The sequence below is a fragment of the Plodia interpunctella genome, chromosome 19, assembly GCF_027563975.2.
Source record: "Plodia interpunctella isolate USDA-ARS_2022_Savannah chromosome 19, ilPloInte3.2, whole genome shotgun sequence".
In the NCBI taxonomy this organism is placed as follows: domain Eukaryota; kingdom Metazoa; phylum Arthropoda; class Insecta; order Lepidoptera; family Pyralidae; genus Plodia; species Plodia interpunctella.
Window position 1 is genome coordinate 2,981,274 of NC_071312.1, and position 16,997 is coordinate 2,998,270.

Here is a 16,997-nt window from a genome sequence, read left to right on the forward strand (position 1 = left end):
TTAAGAAAACAGTTCGACGAAAGTATTTAACTAAGCAACCGAATAGGGACAGTATGGCCACAAGCACAACTGTTTACAACAAAAAAATATTTAGAAACTAAAAAAAACGACTTACTTAGAAGCTTAGACAAACTTTGAACTTTGTTTAGGTCATGTAGGTAATTGTACCTGCCTATGAATTATCTCAGTAGTTGCGATCTAAAATTGCAACTAAGTACAATACAGACCTACCATCCTAGTTTTGGGGAATATTAGAATGATCTACTTACATCGAAATTACAAAATCCAAAAATAGGTTCTTTGTTTTGAGAACGACTATGACAACAGACAGACACGTCAAACTAACAACACATTCTGTTTGAATAGAGAGTAAAAAAAAAGTAAAACTAATAACATAACTCAACTGTGGGTTTTCCCGGCCTCTTCCGCCGCCAAATATCGTCGGAGCCCAGGGTCAGCTTTCCTAACTTTTGACGATAACTCCTAACCATCGAAATAGTATAATGTAGATAAGACGCCTAGTATTATACCTAATCTGATGATTAACCCGCCAATCTGCAGTAGGCCAGCGTGGTGGGTCATGGCCCATATTATATCCCTTATTCATCAATAAGGAAGGCCAGTACCCCAGCAATGGGGACGTTAGAGGCTGATGATACAATACATCGTCGTAACTCGATTTCCAATTATTTTACAAAAAACTCGATTCAAAGTAATGATACTTAAGTATGCTATGAAATGCAACCCCAAATATTCTACTCGGTAGGTAGTCTCAAGATAGATCAGCCAAAAAAAAATTATATACCCCTTATCTCAAAGCAGTAAGTCAACATTTTGATTGGCAAACTATGACACTAATGAAAAATACATTTTGCAGTGTTCTATTGCAGACAATGGACATACAATACTCAGAAACAAGCGATCTTCAATTTACATGAACTGCTGTAACTCATTATGCTAAGGTTCAATTTTGATTGCTTAACAGGTATGTTAAAACACCCATTGGTGATGCTAGCTGAATATTCAATTTCAAAGAATGACACATTCCTACCATGTAGAAAGGTTATATCAGGTTCTTTCGAACAAAAGTCACCTTATCAAAATTTATTATGTCACGAAGGTTTGCATTTAGATACCACTTGGGAGGCATAGAGAAGATTGTTAAATAGTTGGTTGATCATATGGAATACAAAGACAAATAATATTTATAAGAAAAAATATTTTTATGTTCACACATATAAAAATCAAACTGAAACTGTGTTAGGAAACACTGTAATAGCTAGAGATCTAGTTGTGTGTTACATACAATTATTATTTATTATAATAGAACAATATGTTTAGTATAAAATCAACTAGGTAGTTATTATTATGGCAACACACTCAAATAAAAACATACAGTGGAGCCACAGGTGAAAGCTAGTCATTATGTAATTCAATTCCATTCCTAGAATTTTTTTTTTCTTCACAAAATCTCAAATAGTTCTATATCAGAAACTAGAATCTGCCCAGTAGTACCCTATTGCTTAAAACCCCACAAATACTAAAAAAACAACACATGGTTATTGGACAACCCCTTATCCCAGTATGCAATATACAATACTATTGAACAGTAGAAAAATAAAAAAACAAGTTTGTATAAAAATTTAATAGAAACTAATTAAATACTATAAAGTATATCCTGGTAAACTAGACAAGTTTGTTCCATGAAAATCAATCATTTCATCAGGATTCAATTTAATTTTCTCAATAATAGCATGTTTATTAAATTTCACTTCATTTGTATATTCCTGCTTGATTAATCTTATCTTGTTTATAATTTTGTTCCGGACTGTTGTCTCTAGACCTGGATCCCGCAATAAATGTGATAAGCTCAGCAAATCTTCAGGTAAAGTATCTGGAATTTCATATTCTATTTGTAGTGTATTAGTCTCTGTTAAATTATGTTTAACCTTTAATTTCTTAGGGCATATGTGACGTGTAAAATTTGGCTCCTGAGTTATTTCTGTACCATCGTCATCAAAGACAATCTTTTTGTTTAGCGCACATGTACATTTTTCACTTTCTTGGTTTTTTAACTCGCTTTGTTGTTCTGAACTATCGACGCCTAGTAAATGACCATATTTACTTTCCATTTTTTTTATTATTGACTTGCATTTCTTGTAAATTGACCTCAATTCTTCTAAATCAGTTTCGCTGTATTTGTCAACATTGTCAGAGTTTTCATCGCAACTTGACTTTTCTTGCCGTAAATCTTCACTTACCATATTTAGGTTTTGTTTAATTTTCTTTCTTTTGTGCCTTAAATTCTGTTGTAACTCATTTTTTAATAGTTCCATCTTCATTTCATGTCTGATAACCTTAAAATCGTTATTTTTCCTGGATGACTGTTCCAAAGGCATTTCGTTGTCTTCTTGAATAACCATAATTAAAGTTTCAGTAATTAGCAACAAAACTACTATTCTTTAACAACAACAAACATTGTAATAACTACAATAACTAACGAAAAACTAAAAAAACGTGCCTACAAACAATTACCACGAAAAGCAATTTCCGCCATCTTGAATATGAGCAGAGGAAGAACGGAATGGATGACATGACATTCATTATGACTTTGACAGCTCGGCACTAGCTGTCGGCACCAGCCGGCATAGTGATGTCAGAGATGGTTTTTACCCGGGAAGTTTTTATCAGTTGTTTAACCGTACCGTTTCCTTCCAAATAGTCGTGAAGGTGGAAATTTAGTTTTTGGGCTTTTATTTATCAAATTAAGTTATGAAACACTTCGTAAACAGTACAATACTTACATTGTATTTTGACAAATTTAACAAGTGTTAACTACTTCTAGATTTTTTTGGGTGTTCTTTAATATAACAAACCATGTTTGTAAGAGAGATTTGATCCTTATGATTGACCCTATCAATAAAAGTAATAAAAATATAAGTTGTTTCCCAAAATAACATTATATGAGATCAATAAGGTCAAGCATACAGATCACATTTCTCTTTCAAACATAAACATGGTTAATTAAGCGAAAGGAAATCATAGAAAATCTAACCCAGTAGTATATTTATATTGCCAGAATACTGTTCTTATCTGCATTCAAGTAATAAGCTAGTGTACATATATAATGTAGAGGCCTTTTTATAATAAAAATTAGATAAAGAATTAGCTTGTGAGAATACAGAGCACTGAAATGAAAAACTAAATAAAAGTAAAAATATTTATGAGCTTATATTACAGTACATATTACTCTTCATATTTATTTTTCTTTTTTTTCTTCTTTTTAGTTACAAGACTGCAAGTATCATCAGCATTCTCTTCAATTACATCCGTTTCTGCATTCTCTTGAATTATTTCCGTTACCAGTGACTTATTTTTCTTGTTCTTCTTTTTCTTTTTGGGAATATTTTCTTCTTGAATTTCAGTAGGATATTCAGAATTAATCTTACTTTTTTTTAAAGGCACTATTTCTTCTGTAATCTCTAAAAGAACCTCTTCAGTTTCCATGTCTTCATGTTTGAATTTCCTCTTTGTCTTCTTTTCACTAACTAAAATATTACAATTGTCTGCTTCACTCCGATTATTCAAGTTTATAACTCCTTCTGATACATCGGTAATATTAGATTCTAACTCTTTCGACTTTTTCTTCTTTTTTTTAACCTTTCCATCATGTTCACAAGATTGTTCATTTGTTTCTCCTAATCTAAGATTTGAATTATCTGTATTTGAACTATAAAAAGAAAATTGCTCATATTCAGACATTTTTATGTTTTGTTCAGGTTCATCACAGTTTGTAGAAAATCCCAAAAAAACATACTCTGCATTTTCATCTTCATCTTTAATGACATTTTTATTGAATAATAATGTACTCTTTGACTTAAAAGCCGCAAGTTTGCTTTTGAAATAATCTTCCATGCTACCTTTCTCTGTGAATACTTGTTCTGTCTCTTTCATGTGTTTTACATCCTTTAGAATAATTTTTTCGGTTTTCTCTTCACTCTTCAGGCTCTTTTTGCCAAAAATGTTAGCCAAATCCTTTTCACTGTAGCGGGTAAGATCTTTGCCTCGTGTAAACTTGTGATAGTGGACCCTTGCTTTACTTTTCTTTGATTTCACTTCTAATGATATACCACTATGTAGTTTTTCTACACTTGCATCATCTGAAATTATAAGGATTTTTACTATGTTTATAGGTACATACTCAATTGAGTATTACACTCAATAGTATAATAAAGCTCAAGAGCTTGAACATGCTTGTCTCTGAAACTATATATTTCAATCAGTGCAGCCACATCATTAATGAAGGCTGGCTGAATTCAGAATATTGAAACCATCATTAAAGCAAACCTGCAGAGAAGTTTACAAATCAACCCAAATAGAGCTATTTCAAAAAAAACTATTTATGACCTGTGTTTTTAAATCAAAGTAAAATTGAAAGCAAGGATTTTCAATTTCTATTATTGATTATTATATTTATGATTTAACTTTCAATAAGTGAAAAAACAACTTGCAGGTCTTATTATGGTATTTTAAATTGAAATTATATCAAGTCAAAACGAGGTATTTAGTGATTTTAAGCTATTTTGTTTCATTAACAAATGTTAAAAGTTTGTGTGAAAAAAGCCAAGGTAACAACTTACCGTTGGATAAATTCGCTAACAAAGCATTGAAATCGTCTTCGTGCTTAGTCCACTGATCGTTTTTATCCTCAAAACCAAGTCCTTTCTCATCGTTCTTGTACCTGGCCACAACATGCTCCACAATACCATTTTCATTAGCACCTAACCCCTTGCCAGTGGTCCACCCCATCTTTTCCAACATTCGCTGGCCGAACTTACTGCTATCATTGCTCCATGCATTATTTTTCGCACGCAGATTAATTACTTTTTGTTTCCGACGAGGTCCCGCTAACATAGACATGATTTTAATTTTAAAATAAATATTCACAGATCACATTGCAAACAACGTGGACGTATTGTCAAGTCAAAGTGACAAACAAAATGGCCGATTTCTATTTGACATTAGTGAAACACAAGCAGGCAATTGCGCAAACTATATACACTGAAGTTCGTCCGTTTGTGTCGCAACAAGATCGTTGATTGGTCGGATCTTTTGGTGTGGTTAGGTTGGTACAAAGGTTGGTACAGTCAACAGCACATCAAGTTACCCTGAACATCTATAGCGCGGTAATAGCGGCGAGTTCGCAATGAATTTTGGTAGGTTGATGTGCTATTGACGCACGCGTTCCGTTCCGTTTTTACCTTGTTTTTACCATTGAAATCGGATAATGTGATAATTTTTGCCATTTAAGTTTTTATGTCTACTCGACTGCGCGACCCAAAAAGAGATTTATGAATGCGTAAAGCTTCGTATGGGCTTTGTTTAGGTACTTTTCGAAATTATATATAAGAACAATATTAGTCCTTAGATCATTTGTATTATTTCAGGAATTCTTTATGGAATTTGTTTGTTCCAACCAACATGTCCTAAAAGAATTACTGCCTGAAAACAAAACTTTTAAAAATATTTCGATTGCAAAAGAAAGTCGCGAACGATCTGTAAGGATTTTGTCCAAAAGCAACTATTGTGTAATTATGGTATATATTTATTAAACGAATTATATATTATTATAATATTAAAGAATTTACATGCATGAATATTAAAACCGGTCATATAACACTGGCTGTATGGCCAGGTGCAAACTTGATGGACCTGTTTGCCAGAAAGTAAAAGTTGGTAGAAAATCATATTGAAAACGATTTTCTCCAAAACATCTGGGGATATCCTTATACTTTGATTAGGTAAACCTAATCCGCCCGCGGTTCCGCCCGTTTGAATTTCTCACGGGAGCAGTTATTTATGTGGTTGAGTAGATTAAACACTAACTAGGTAACACTAACATAAAGTAACATTCGCATTTTATAATATTAGTTACGAAGTTAGAATTAGGTTAGTCAACATACGATCACAATCATAACAATATTCACTAGACGTCTGTATGTAGTCGTAAGAGTCATGTCACAGATGCCTTTAGGCGACTTAAAGAAAATCTGTTTGCGTTTTGCAAGTAAAATACCTATCTTTTATCTTTTTATCTGACACCATGCTTGCATTCGCAAAAAAAAAACTTACATCACCCACAGAAGTTAAAAGTTCTGTGACATGACCATTATGACGAGAATAGGACCTACAAGGAAAAATAGTCTTATGTCCTCTAAAAATAAAATTATAAGACAGCCCTGTCTTCACGCTCAGGAAGGCTATCTAGCAAAAAAGCCACAGCCACTTTTCCCACAACAAGGATGGCGTTTCCCACTGAAGAACTAGTCAAGTCATAAGACAACCAGTTATTGAAGAAAGCTGACAGGTTCATTATGAAAACGGAGTCTCTCCAACCGTACAATGAATGGTACATGAACGTACCCAACAAAATTCTTAGCAAAGGGATGAAATCACAACCTACTAAGTATAATTAATGTAATATCCACATACTTACCTAGGCTCCAGAGGCATACTAACTGACGGGAGGATATTCCTTATTTACCTAATTATTTCCTTTGGGCTCAGGCATTTATTTATATATTCGCACAAATTTACAGCTATTTTTAACAAATTAAAAAACATTTTGATAAGTAACTATAAAGCCTTAAAACAAGCTTTCACGATGAAATATCGTAAGCATGGGTTTAGTTTCCTCGTAGGTACTTGTAGGTTTTTGAAAGAACTTGAAATTTTTTCAAAGTAGGTATCTTTTCATTTCCATTTCGTCAAATAAAGCGAATGTGTAAGTTCCATAGTTGAGTCAGAATTAGTAGGTACATTCCTCCCCTCCCCCCAGGCCCTGAGCCGGGCCCCGAGTTAGCTAGTCAAAGTGGTCATTTTGTAGATTCAGTTCCTATTTCTAGATGAAAACGGGAAGTGTTTGCGACTGGCCTATATTAGTCTGATACCAAGTAATTGCAAATATAATTTTGTTGGCTAGGTACATACCGACCACATGGTCGGTGTAATATTAGATTTTACTTAAAATATACCTAATCTAAAATTTTAAATTTCACGCTTGATTATGTGTTTAATATTTTATTTTTTGTCTCCTAAATAGTTATTAAAGATGTAGGTAGGAATCTATGGATTCTAAACCTATATTAAAAACAGGATTATATTCAAGTATAGTTAGCTGGGAGAGAATGCTTTTAGTAGGTAAGTACTGCAAGTACCTACCTATTAAACACCTAACCTCTATCAGTGCTATCAGTTCAGTTTCATTTTTACTTGTAACAATAAAGTTTACCTAAAAAATAAACAACAATAGAAACATTGAAATTAGTAGGTAATAATTTAAGGAGTAGGTAGTACCTAATGTTAGGAACATTTTATGGAATAATGACCTCAAACATCGTTTTGACAACAACAACAACAGAATTATGGTGGAATAAATAATCTTACATACATATATACATATATGAAGCCTGTAAGCATAACAATCATTTTTTGGACAATCACAGAAGACATATAATATTTCTGTAACCATGGGAAATTACTGCTAATAGGTATTTGTTGCATATTTTATCATATAAACAGTAATTTCCCATGGTTCAAATTTTTGTTTTAGGATTCTACCTAGCACTACCCAGCTACACTATGCATACCACTCAGTGTGAATGACTAATCGCCTAGGTGCAACAAAAATCATTTTAGAAGAAGAGGATGCAGAAAACGAACTGTTTCCAAATTCAGCTTCAATTAGATTCTCTGATTGCTTTGAAAGTTAAGAATGTATGTACGTATGTAATGTATAGGTATCATAAAATTTAACAAAAGAGAAATTTTGAAGAAAGTTATTGTTTTGGTATGTATTTCTACATATCAACTTTTATTTTATGAACAACAGCTCTATCAAATATCACCTTGGGACGATAGTTACATCATTGATCAATAATAAAGGAGTTCGTCTAAAATTATACATTGTTAACTTATTTAAAGCGGAAATCGTATGGTCAAAGAACCTGTCGTTATACGACGTGGGAACGCCGAAGAGTGACTCACGCACAATCCATGCATTTTTAGTTGGTTGCATTGGTCTGTGGTTGCATGCCTTACGAAATTTTATGCCCATGCCCATTCACCGACGGAATTAAAAACAGCTCCTTGATATTTCTCAGTAAAACAATATAGAAAAGAACGAATTCATAATTAAAAGGAGTTAACGGTGTATCTTGGAGACTGAGCGCTAAGCCCGAGGCCACCAAAAAAAAAAGAAAATTTCGACCTGGCCACTTTGCTGTCGACAGCTGCTGCGAATTGGCGCGAAACAGGTTTTGGCGGGAATAGTGACGTCATCTGTCATGTGCCTCCTCCGAATTTGGATGTTCGTGCAAAAAATGGGTCTTTCATCGCGGATCCATTCGACTTTACGGCTCTTTATTATTAAGTTAATTCTTTGTTCGTTATTGTTATTAACGCAACAGGTGATACTGAACATGGTGCTTTCAATGCTTTTGAAAATAGTATTTACATAACATATTTTTATTCATAGATAAGATAAATGGCACAGTTGATAAAAAAATAGTAATTTTGGAGCAACAGCTTACAGAAAATGGGCTTTGTGAAACAATATATTGCTTTTGGATAAGCCTGGCATGCCAGCATGGACACACATAATATAACTAAGCTTTGTATGCTCTGCAACAAACTACATTTCAAGGTACCTGCCGTGCACCAAAGAATTTCATCATATTATTGGAGATATGGCCATTCTTTCTAACCTTGTATTTGTATTTGAATATTGAAAGTGATATAATTTCGATTAATATCATTAGCAGCTTTATTTTGAAAATAGTATTTTAGTTGTAGAATTATAGAATATAATTGCAGTTAGGAGTAGAAATTAATTTGCAGAAAATGTCGTATTTCGTAGTGGTAGAAAGTACAAGACAAAATTAGACATCTTCAACTTTATGACAAAGATGATTTCACAAACTTACATTTACCTACATGATTGCTTAGCATTTTATCAATAAGCGTTTAACTTCTTAAAAGTCCTACGACTGGTAGAGAAAGTAAGAATGTTTAAAACTTTAGACTTTTTAAGTTATAAAATTGTTAAAATTGTACAGAATCTCAATTTTGAATGACTTGATGCACGTAGAGCATTCATGGAATGCCTTGGTAGTAATAAATTTGGCAGCAGATTATGTCAAATTTAGTAATTTAGCTGCCACTTTAAATCACCTAAATGATTGGGAAGTCATTGCACTTATTCATAGGTAGGTATGCAACAAACGTGTTTCGCCTCTCCGATACTCGTCGGCTTACCTGCGATTGAGAGTCGCTCCGGACGTGATTCAAATTATTCACTAATCCGTTCTCAGTTGCCATTGGATCCATCCTTGCAAAGTCATCATCCGAATACACACAATCCAGTACACTCACGTTTCACAGCACATTTCACTTTAAACACTTTGAAAGTCATATACAACCCTAGAAACACATCTACTTATTGCCACAAGTCCGATCCTATAAGGTTTCCCGTACTTACTTTAAACTAAAGAGTTACGCACATTGAATCAATAACTAGTAATGACATTATGAACTGTTAAACTTTCATAACAGGCACGATAGTTTTGTTCGGAGCAGGGCCTGGCCGTTTCTAAGGACGCCAGGCGGCGAAAAGTTAACCGTGCGTGATTTCTGGCCGCTTTCAAAACCAAATGGTCTTAAAAGCTATCAATCTTTGCATACCAGAGTGGCGAGGTGAAAAGGACAATCTTGTTTTGATGTCTACGGGCTGGCGAGCGAAAGAGACAACGGATCGGCAGGTAGACCGTCCCGAAGTGAGCGAACAGTATCTACAGGTTTTGCTCTCCCACTACAAGGAGGCACGGAACGGACTCAGCCTCGAAGCTTTAAGTTTTAGTACGAACGTTGTACAAGCGATGCCCAGTCGCCAATTTACCACTTGACCACAATTACATACCAAACATAAATTTTGTTTTAAGTCGTTGAGAATTTCATATAGAATCCATTTTCTGTTTGATAGATTGAACACTAAATTTAAAAGATATTTTTGTGTAACAATGAGTCGATAGATCGATCGATAAATAAAACCGGTCCCAATGCATCTCTGGTGAAGGCCGCGAGAACTAACCTCCAAGCGGGACACTCCTGCGCAAGGACCCACACAGACATACCTTTGTAGACACAGACAACAACATCGAAACGATCTGTCAGCTATTGTATATGGATGATTCTTTCTTACCTGCAACGTAATTGGTATTTTTTACTCGATATCTATAAATGTAAGACTTGTTGTGACTAGCTGAGGGGCAGGTGGTCATTCTTCACAAATAGTCTCTTGTTGGTTGGTTGATTGCACGCTATCGCGAGAAAGGTAATGTACACTGTTTTGATGACACCTTTAACTAAAAACTACATTAGGCAGCTGTAAATTATTTAGATTTTGTGTAACAACCATGATTTGATCTGTGTGATTTGTCCTCATATATTTAAATTTTTTTAATTTTTTTTAAAATGTTATAAGATTTTTTTAAAAATAATTACTAATTTAAACTAATATAAACTACATTATAGTCCACTTGGGAGTTCATAATTATTTTTTGGACATTATCGTGTATAGGCGTTTGATGTCCGCCCTACCTAAGGGTTAAACAAAAAGAATACCAACCAAATTTTGAAATGCAACTTTTTGCAGAATCATAAGAATATTATTGACTTTGTCATTATAAAACTGACCATTTGTCACAATTACAAAAGCCATGGTCATGGTTGAACAATAGGGACTTTTTAACACCCTTAACACCGCACAGCCTTTAAACACATCCCTTCTGTTACACAAAATGTAATGAATAAGCACGATATCATCTCTATCATAACAATTTCAGCAATATTTTCATGTATAGCAACGATTTTGGAGAACGCAAATAGAGGTCGTAAAAGATGGCCATAATGGTGAAGTATATTTGAATCATATCTGTAAGATGGCATGGCGCCTTAGACTTGTATTTTGGTCAACATACATAAGAATGTCCACTTCGGCCTACCCTCTCTTAAAGGTACCTATCCTAAACTGTTGAAATTTTGCAATGTATGTTGAACCACCACATTTTGTGTATATATTACAGTAAATACAATATTTTTTATATGTAACTGGCGGCCCGATCTGTCTTCGCACGGGTACATTATGCACATATAAATAAACCTTATGAATCACTCTTTATCTATTTAAAAAACCGCATCAAAATCTGTTGCGTAGTTTTAAAGATCTAAGCATACATAGGGCCAGACCTGTGGGCCAGAAAGCGGGAAGAGACTTTGTTTTATTTGCGACTTCGATTTTTAAACTATTACGATATACTTAGTTACAAAATCTCAGTGACTATTCCTCAGCTAACTACTTTCATCATGGCAATGGTGCCAAAGTAATTTGCACTATCTTTGAAACATTAAATGCGAGCTAATTAGAAGTACAGTATAGTTATAAGTTCATCATATAATTATCTTGAGCTGAGGAGCTTGAGCTACAGAAAATATAGTGAAGTAACTAACTTAAGGTCCGGTTGTTTGTTGTGCGACAAAATTTCTGCCCAAAAAACAAGTTAATCCAACTTATAGATTTGGTTGCCTATTTGGGAATAAATTGGTAAAGTGCCTGGACGGACACGTCCCGTGAGATTCTATGGGCAAAAAATCCAAAATGAATGCCAATTTCGACTCAACCTCAATCAATTCGTATAACATTACCGTCATCCATTCATGATTTTACACTTAAAGGCCCACTATGCTATAAAAATATACCACCTCCTTTTCAGCCGCAAGGCATCAGAGACCAGACTCAAGACTATCGTACTATTTCTTCTAGCCTTTGTACGGTCTTCAGCATCCTTAATTTCCATACCACATGTCATTCTTGATAATATCAAGCCAGAACTTTTTGGGTTTAACTTTGCTGCAACACCAAATGGAAGCGACATAGCCGGACATTTTGTTCCTTACGTACCTAATCTTTTTATACACATTTTCAGGCATGGAATCAACTAAGAGAAACAGATTCACTGATAAATAAACCTCAATAATTATGCATCACGATTCAATTACTTAATATAAAAATGAATAACGGTATTAAACCAACACACCTTTGGCGGTTGACCGGGATGAAACATTTCAGGAGAATGATTCGAAACAAAGAAGAAGCTTTTCCCCCATTCTGCCAGAGGGATAGATGGGAAGTTCTCAAAATGCTAGGAATATCCTCTATCACCATCATTGCCGTAGCGTTTACGTTTGGGAAGTTTAGCCCACCAACTCAAGATGTCTTCATTCCGGGGCCTTGCGTGAAAAAGAAGACTGTTGTTAAGCAGGATGGGCGTGACCCATGTCCTAGGGAAGTGCCCTGCCCTGTTCCGCAGTGCAAGAAAGCATCAGAGGACAAAGATGATCGTAAAGTGTGCAGATATGATTGATTTTATGTAAGAGAAGTGGAATTAAACATTTATATAGGCAGTTTGTTTTTTTTTTCAATAGCCTATGTTTGAGCTCGGAGCATTAACTATTCTTCATAGTTGTATTCCTCATGGCTGAGGGTCGTGGTCATTACGTGGAATGAAACACACAACAACAAATTTCTTGGCATTATTGATGGAGTGGTTTACCATTGCCTTCTCCATTTCACACACAAGTTATCAATCAGTGTGCAGGTTTCCTCACGACGTTTTCCTTCACCGGAAGCAAGTGGTGGTCGATGAAAATACTATACATGAGTCAGATTAGTATACATACTCATGTGGCACAAGTAGGATTCGAACCTGGGACCTTTCGATCCACAGGCGGGCGTCTTAACCAAATTCAAATTCAAATTCAAATCATTTATTCAGAAATTAGACCTTCACAGGCACTTTTTCTCGTCAATCTTTAAATTTATAGTTATTTCTCACAAGCTAGAAACTACTGGCATTTCGGAACGACCACTGCTGAGAAGAAATGCCGAAAGAAACTCATTTGAACAGTGTTGGTCCCTATCATGCCAGATCGGCTTACCATTATTGTTTCTTACAAAAAAAAAAATTTTTTTCTTTTCTTTCTAATAATATATAAAAGTACATTACACCACCACCGCTTCATAAATTATACATATTTGCATTAATTATATCTATACCAAATTACATTAAAATAGTCCCAGCAGTGTAGCATACTTTAGTATGGATTACTATGTACCTATATGTTACCGGCCAAACCCGATTCCAAGATAAACTAGTTTTACCTAAGCTAAACTAATTCTTCCTACATGCGATAGAATAAACTGGTATAGCCTAGGTAGCCTGGTATAGCTAAACTAGTTCGTCCTAAGCCCGATAGGGTAAACCAGTTTACCCTAAGCCAAACTAAGTTATCCTAATAGAAATACACACTCTCAGGATAAACTGGCATGGCCTGGCATTATAGAATATCTAGAAAGACAAAATAAATAGGTAAATTAAATGAAATACTATTAAAATTAATAACTTCATTAAAACGATAACGGTAAAACAAACAATCACATTCTAACAATTAATAAAGTATTTTTAATAATATTGAAACAATATAGTATTTTTAATATTAAAAATACTATATTGTTTCAATATTATTTATATAACAGCATTATAAATATAGTATTTTTAATATTAAAAATACTATATTTATAATGCTATTTAAGAAACTTAGTTTGTTGGACTAGGCTAAATAAATTTAGACTAGGTCATTCCTGTTTAACCTGAGTGTGTTTATTTCTATCAGGATAAACTAGTTTGACCTAGGATAAACAAATTTTTCCTATATGCGATAGGACGAACTAGTATAGCCTAGGCTAAACCAGTTTATCCAATCGCATGTAGGAAGAATTAGTTTGGCCTAGGCAAAACTAGAGTTTATCCTGGAATCGGGTTTATGGGCCGGTAACATATATAATCCATTCTGGAATACAACAATGAATTTGCAAAAACAATTGTCAGAAAATCTGAAAATGGATGTTTAGATACTTTACAAGAGTCTTAACCCTTAGGAAATTGAGGATTTAAACAGACTGGCTAATAGCATTTTCCATGCACACTTTTTGGAAGCCAACGATTCCAGTTCTGCATAGGTACGTCACTTCCTGTGGGATATCATCTTCCTTGTATAGACATCATGGGATCTATTTATAAATTGAGTTTTCTGTGAAATAAATAGATTTTGCCATACATCCACGAAGGAAATACTTCAACGAAGGCATCTTTCAAACTATATAGATTTCAGTGGGAAAATCTATATGAAATTTTAATAAAAATGTTAATTGAGTAATAAAATGTTTTTGTTGTTGCTATAAAAAACTTAATAATTGTCTATGGTTTGTTTAAAAAATACATATTGGATGTCAAATTGATGTTTGCTGTTCTCCTACGATTAGTATATTTTTTAGAAATTTTATTCTCTTATTTGATTTTATGACAATGAATTCAATGCTAAAAGCTATGACAGTCGCTCTAACTGCAGCGACGGCCTATCACTTCTACATGAACCATTAATAATGTGACAAAATCAGTGAATAGGTATCTAGTGTGTAATAGTATAGACCATAGACAATATAGATATAGGTTACCACCTAGTGATAGAAAAAACTTGATTTTTGACAAAAAATTTGACAGGAATGTCGAACATCAGGAAAAGTGAAAAACATTTTTTGTATTAATTTTACTTTGTTATTATAAAACTCGGTTATGGATTTCAAATTAAGGTCACATTGACATGGACAAACGGGAGCAAATACGAACGGTTTTTATGGTAATTTCTATGACGTCATGTGTGGCTTGGTCATATGGTTTGTTCAAGTTGCCAAATCTGCCTATGTTTCGAAAAACGTCTCGTTTGAAGCAAGCAAAAGACAACAGGTTCCTCTATTTTTTATAGATCAATATTATAGAGATATAACACGATTCTTAAGTTAGCCACAAAGGCTGATATTTCAGATGACCTGTTGCTTACTTCATTGTCATTACTAAACCTAGCATAAAACTTATTCCATATTGCTTGATGTAGGTGTAAGTCTTCGATGGAATCTTCTTTTAGTTTATACTCTTACCAGTACGTATACCTATACTATATCCCCAGATCTTCCCCTATAATGTGACGTATACTGATGTAGAATGATGTAATGCAACAGGCACATTTTAAATTTATTTACTTCTAGAAGGTATATAAAGTTGGTGAAACTACTTCGTATGTACTTACGTGATTTGTTTTGAGAAAAGTCTGTCCTTTTGTTGATACTATTTCTTCTTCAGTTTATATATATAATACTTTTTGAAGTGAACACCTATTACCCGTGCTATACATACATTTTAAATGATCCTGACACTATACAACCATCCTTGGGAATACCATTTTTACCTATCAGCTACAAAGTCCATTATTGTACTATAGTCGACATTTACGTAAACAGTCACACGGTGTTAGTGACCCCTGTTTTCGTTAAAAAAAGTGTTATATTTTCAGAAACGATGGTGGAACAACTTCGAAGGCACATGAAAATAGAATGGGAGCAGTAAGCAGTACTGTCAGCTACGAACCCTAAAGTGTTTAATCATAATTAACTTCGTTAAGTGTCTGTTAGGTCATGTCGCAACATTGTTTTATGTAATAGATGGTTAATTTATCTCTTTCATTTTTCTTTTATTTTTAATAGTGAGTTAATAGTTTTTTCTTTTTAGTATTTTTTATTAGTGAGTAAAATGCGTAGAATACACAAATCTGACGATGTTGCTGTAAAAAACAAGAATATCTACATACCATTCGTTATCACAAAGTTAAAATAGGAATCAACTAGGATCTGAGTGTTAATGGAAGATATGGATGCCGAAGACCATGGCGAAGTGGGGAGAAAAAAGCCTACTTTTTTTTTGAGCAGACCCTGGTTTCTGGGAGAAAGCTCAGATGAGAAACAAAAATTAAAAGTAATCAGAAATTAGAGCCTATTATATACCAATTTATAAAACGCCATTCGATATCAGACTTTTTGATCTAATCTTGTACTTTCGCGATAAAAAGTACTAGGTATTTATTAATCTAAGGTATCAGCTACCTCCATGTACCAAATTTCGTAAAAATTACGAAGCCGTTTGAGCGTGAAGAAGTAAAACAAACAGGTACAAACTTTAATATTAGTGAGATATTAGACTTAGACACAATCTTTATTTTTTTTGATATGGAGTTTTGTTAGGTATAGGTACCTTCATATTTGTTATTGTTTTGACTTCCGACACCCCAAAGTTAGATTTTACTAGTAATAGTAACTACCTACCTATATACATATATCGAACTACCTACCGATGATCGTAGAGTGGTGAACAAACAAATATGTGAATACTTTGACACGACTGGATATTTATTCAATTTTAAAAAATATAGGCAATTCTTTCGCTATGTTTTATTGATTAATACATTAACATTCCACTTAAATTTAAATTGGCAAGGTTTTTAATGAATTTTTAATTAGGTTCTTAAAATTATTTTCTTATAGAGTACAACCAAACCTGACCATATTATGACCTCATGCTGAGATCGATAACTTCCTAAAAATGACCTGATCTATCTACTAAAACATTTATTATTTATTAAGAGCCATCAGGTGTCCCACTGCTGGGCAAACTCCGTTCTAAATGAAAAATATTATGCATGAAAAAAAAATCGCCTTGTGTTGTCTAGCTAGGACGTGCAGTGTCAGAAATACTGTTGCGAAAAAACTCTGACATAAATTTTATAAATATCAATAATCTCTATGACAATTAAAAAGTCTCATTTATTTCAATTTAATTCAATTTTAAAGATGAATTCATCATGACGTAATCATGTTTAGTTCACCAGTATTTGTGCACTTACACATCACTTACACTCATCGAGTGTGGTACAGATTTCATTCAAGTAGCCTATAGGCATCTGACATGACTTACGACTACCTACCCTGCCATCTA

The 16,997-nt window shown here is 33.8% G+C and overlaps 3 protein-coding genes and 2 long non-coding RNA genes across 13 annotated transcripts in view; 2 read left to right on the forward strand and 3 right to left on the reverse strand.

The window, feature by feature from the left end:
- pyd (polychaetoid) overlaps positions 1-16,997 on the reverse strand; it is an 83,803-nt gene that overhangs the window by 25,953 nt on the left and 40,853 nt on the right. The window contains exon 1 of one of the 9 annotated variants that reach the window (XM_053759512.2): positions 9,316-9,705. The exons of the other annotated variants lie outside the window; for them this stretch is intronic. Coding sequence (XP_053615487.1) covers positions 9,316-9,387 — 72 coding nt within the window. The 5' untranslated portion in view covers positions 9,388-9,705. Of the gene's footprint in view, positions 1-9,315; positions 9,706-16,997 lie in introns of those variants that run through there. 9 annotated transcript variants of the gene reach the window in all.
- On the reverse strand, positions 1,631-2,632 carry LOC128678165 (uncharacterized). The gene has a single exon (XM_053759523.2). The coding sequence runs from the start codon at positions 2,421-2,423 to the stop codon at positions 1,665-1,667; it is 759 nt and encodes a 252-aa protein (XP_053615498.1). The 5' UTR covers positions 2,424-2,632; the 3' UTR covers positions 1,631-1,664.
- LOC128678162 (uncharacterized protein) lies at positions 3,207-5,019 on the reverse strand. The gene is made up of 2 exons (XM_053759519.1): positions 4,641-5,019; positions 3,207-4,160 (listed from the first exon to the last, which is right to left on the reverse strand). The coding sequence occupies exons 1-2, from the start codon at positions 4,918-4,920 to the stop codon at positions 3,247-3,249; spliced, it is 1,194 nt and encodes a 397-aa protein (XP_053615494.1). The 5' UTR covers positions 4,921-5,019; the 3' UTR covers positions 3,207-3,246.
- Positions 10,409-12,519, forward strand: LOC135309905 (uncharacterized). Its single transcript, XR_010370165.1, has 2 exons — positions 10,409-11,072; positions 12,042-12,519. It is a non-coding gene; the product is annotated as an uncharacterized LOC135309905 (long non-coding RNA).
- LOC128678167 (uncharacterized) lies at positions 14,586-15,689 on the forward strand. The gene is made up of 2 exons (XR_008405611.1): positions 14,586-14,918; positions 15,523-15,689. It is a non-coding gene; the product is annotated as an uncharacterized LOC128678167 (long non-coding RNA).

Excerpts from the sequence above, each read along its gene's own strand:
- LOC128678165 (XM_053759523.2), bottom strand. The coding sequence starts at position 2,423 with ATGGTTATTCAAGAAGACAACGAAATGCCTTTGGAACAGTCATCCAGG.
- LOC128678162 (XM_053759519.1), bottom strand. The coding sequence starts at position 4,920 with ATGTCTATGTTAGCGGGACCTCGTCGGAAACAAAAAGTAATTAATCTG. Across the intron at positions 4,161-4,640 it reads GTTAGCGAATTTATCCAACG|ATGATGCAAGTGTAGAAAAA; the intron begins GTAAGTTGTTAC and ends TTATAATTTCAG.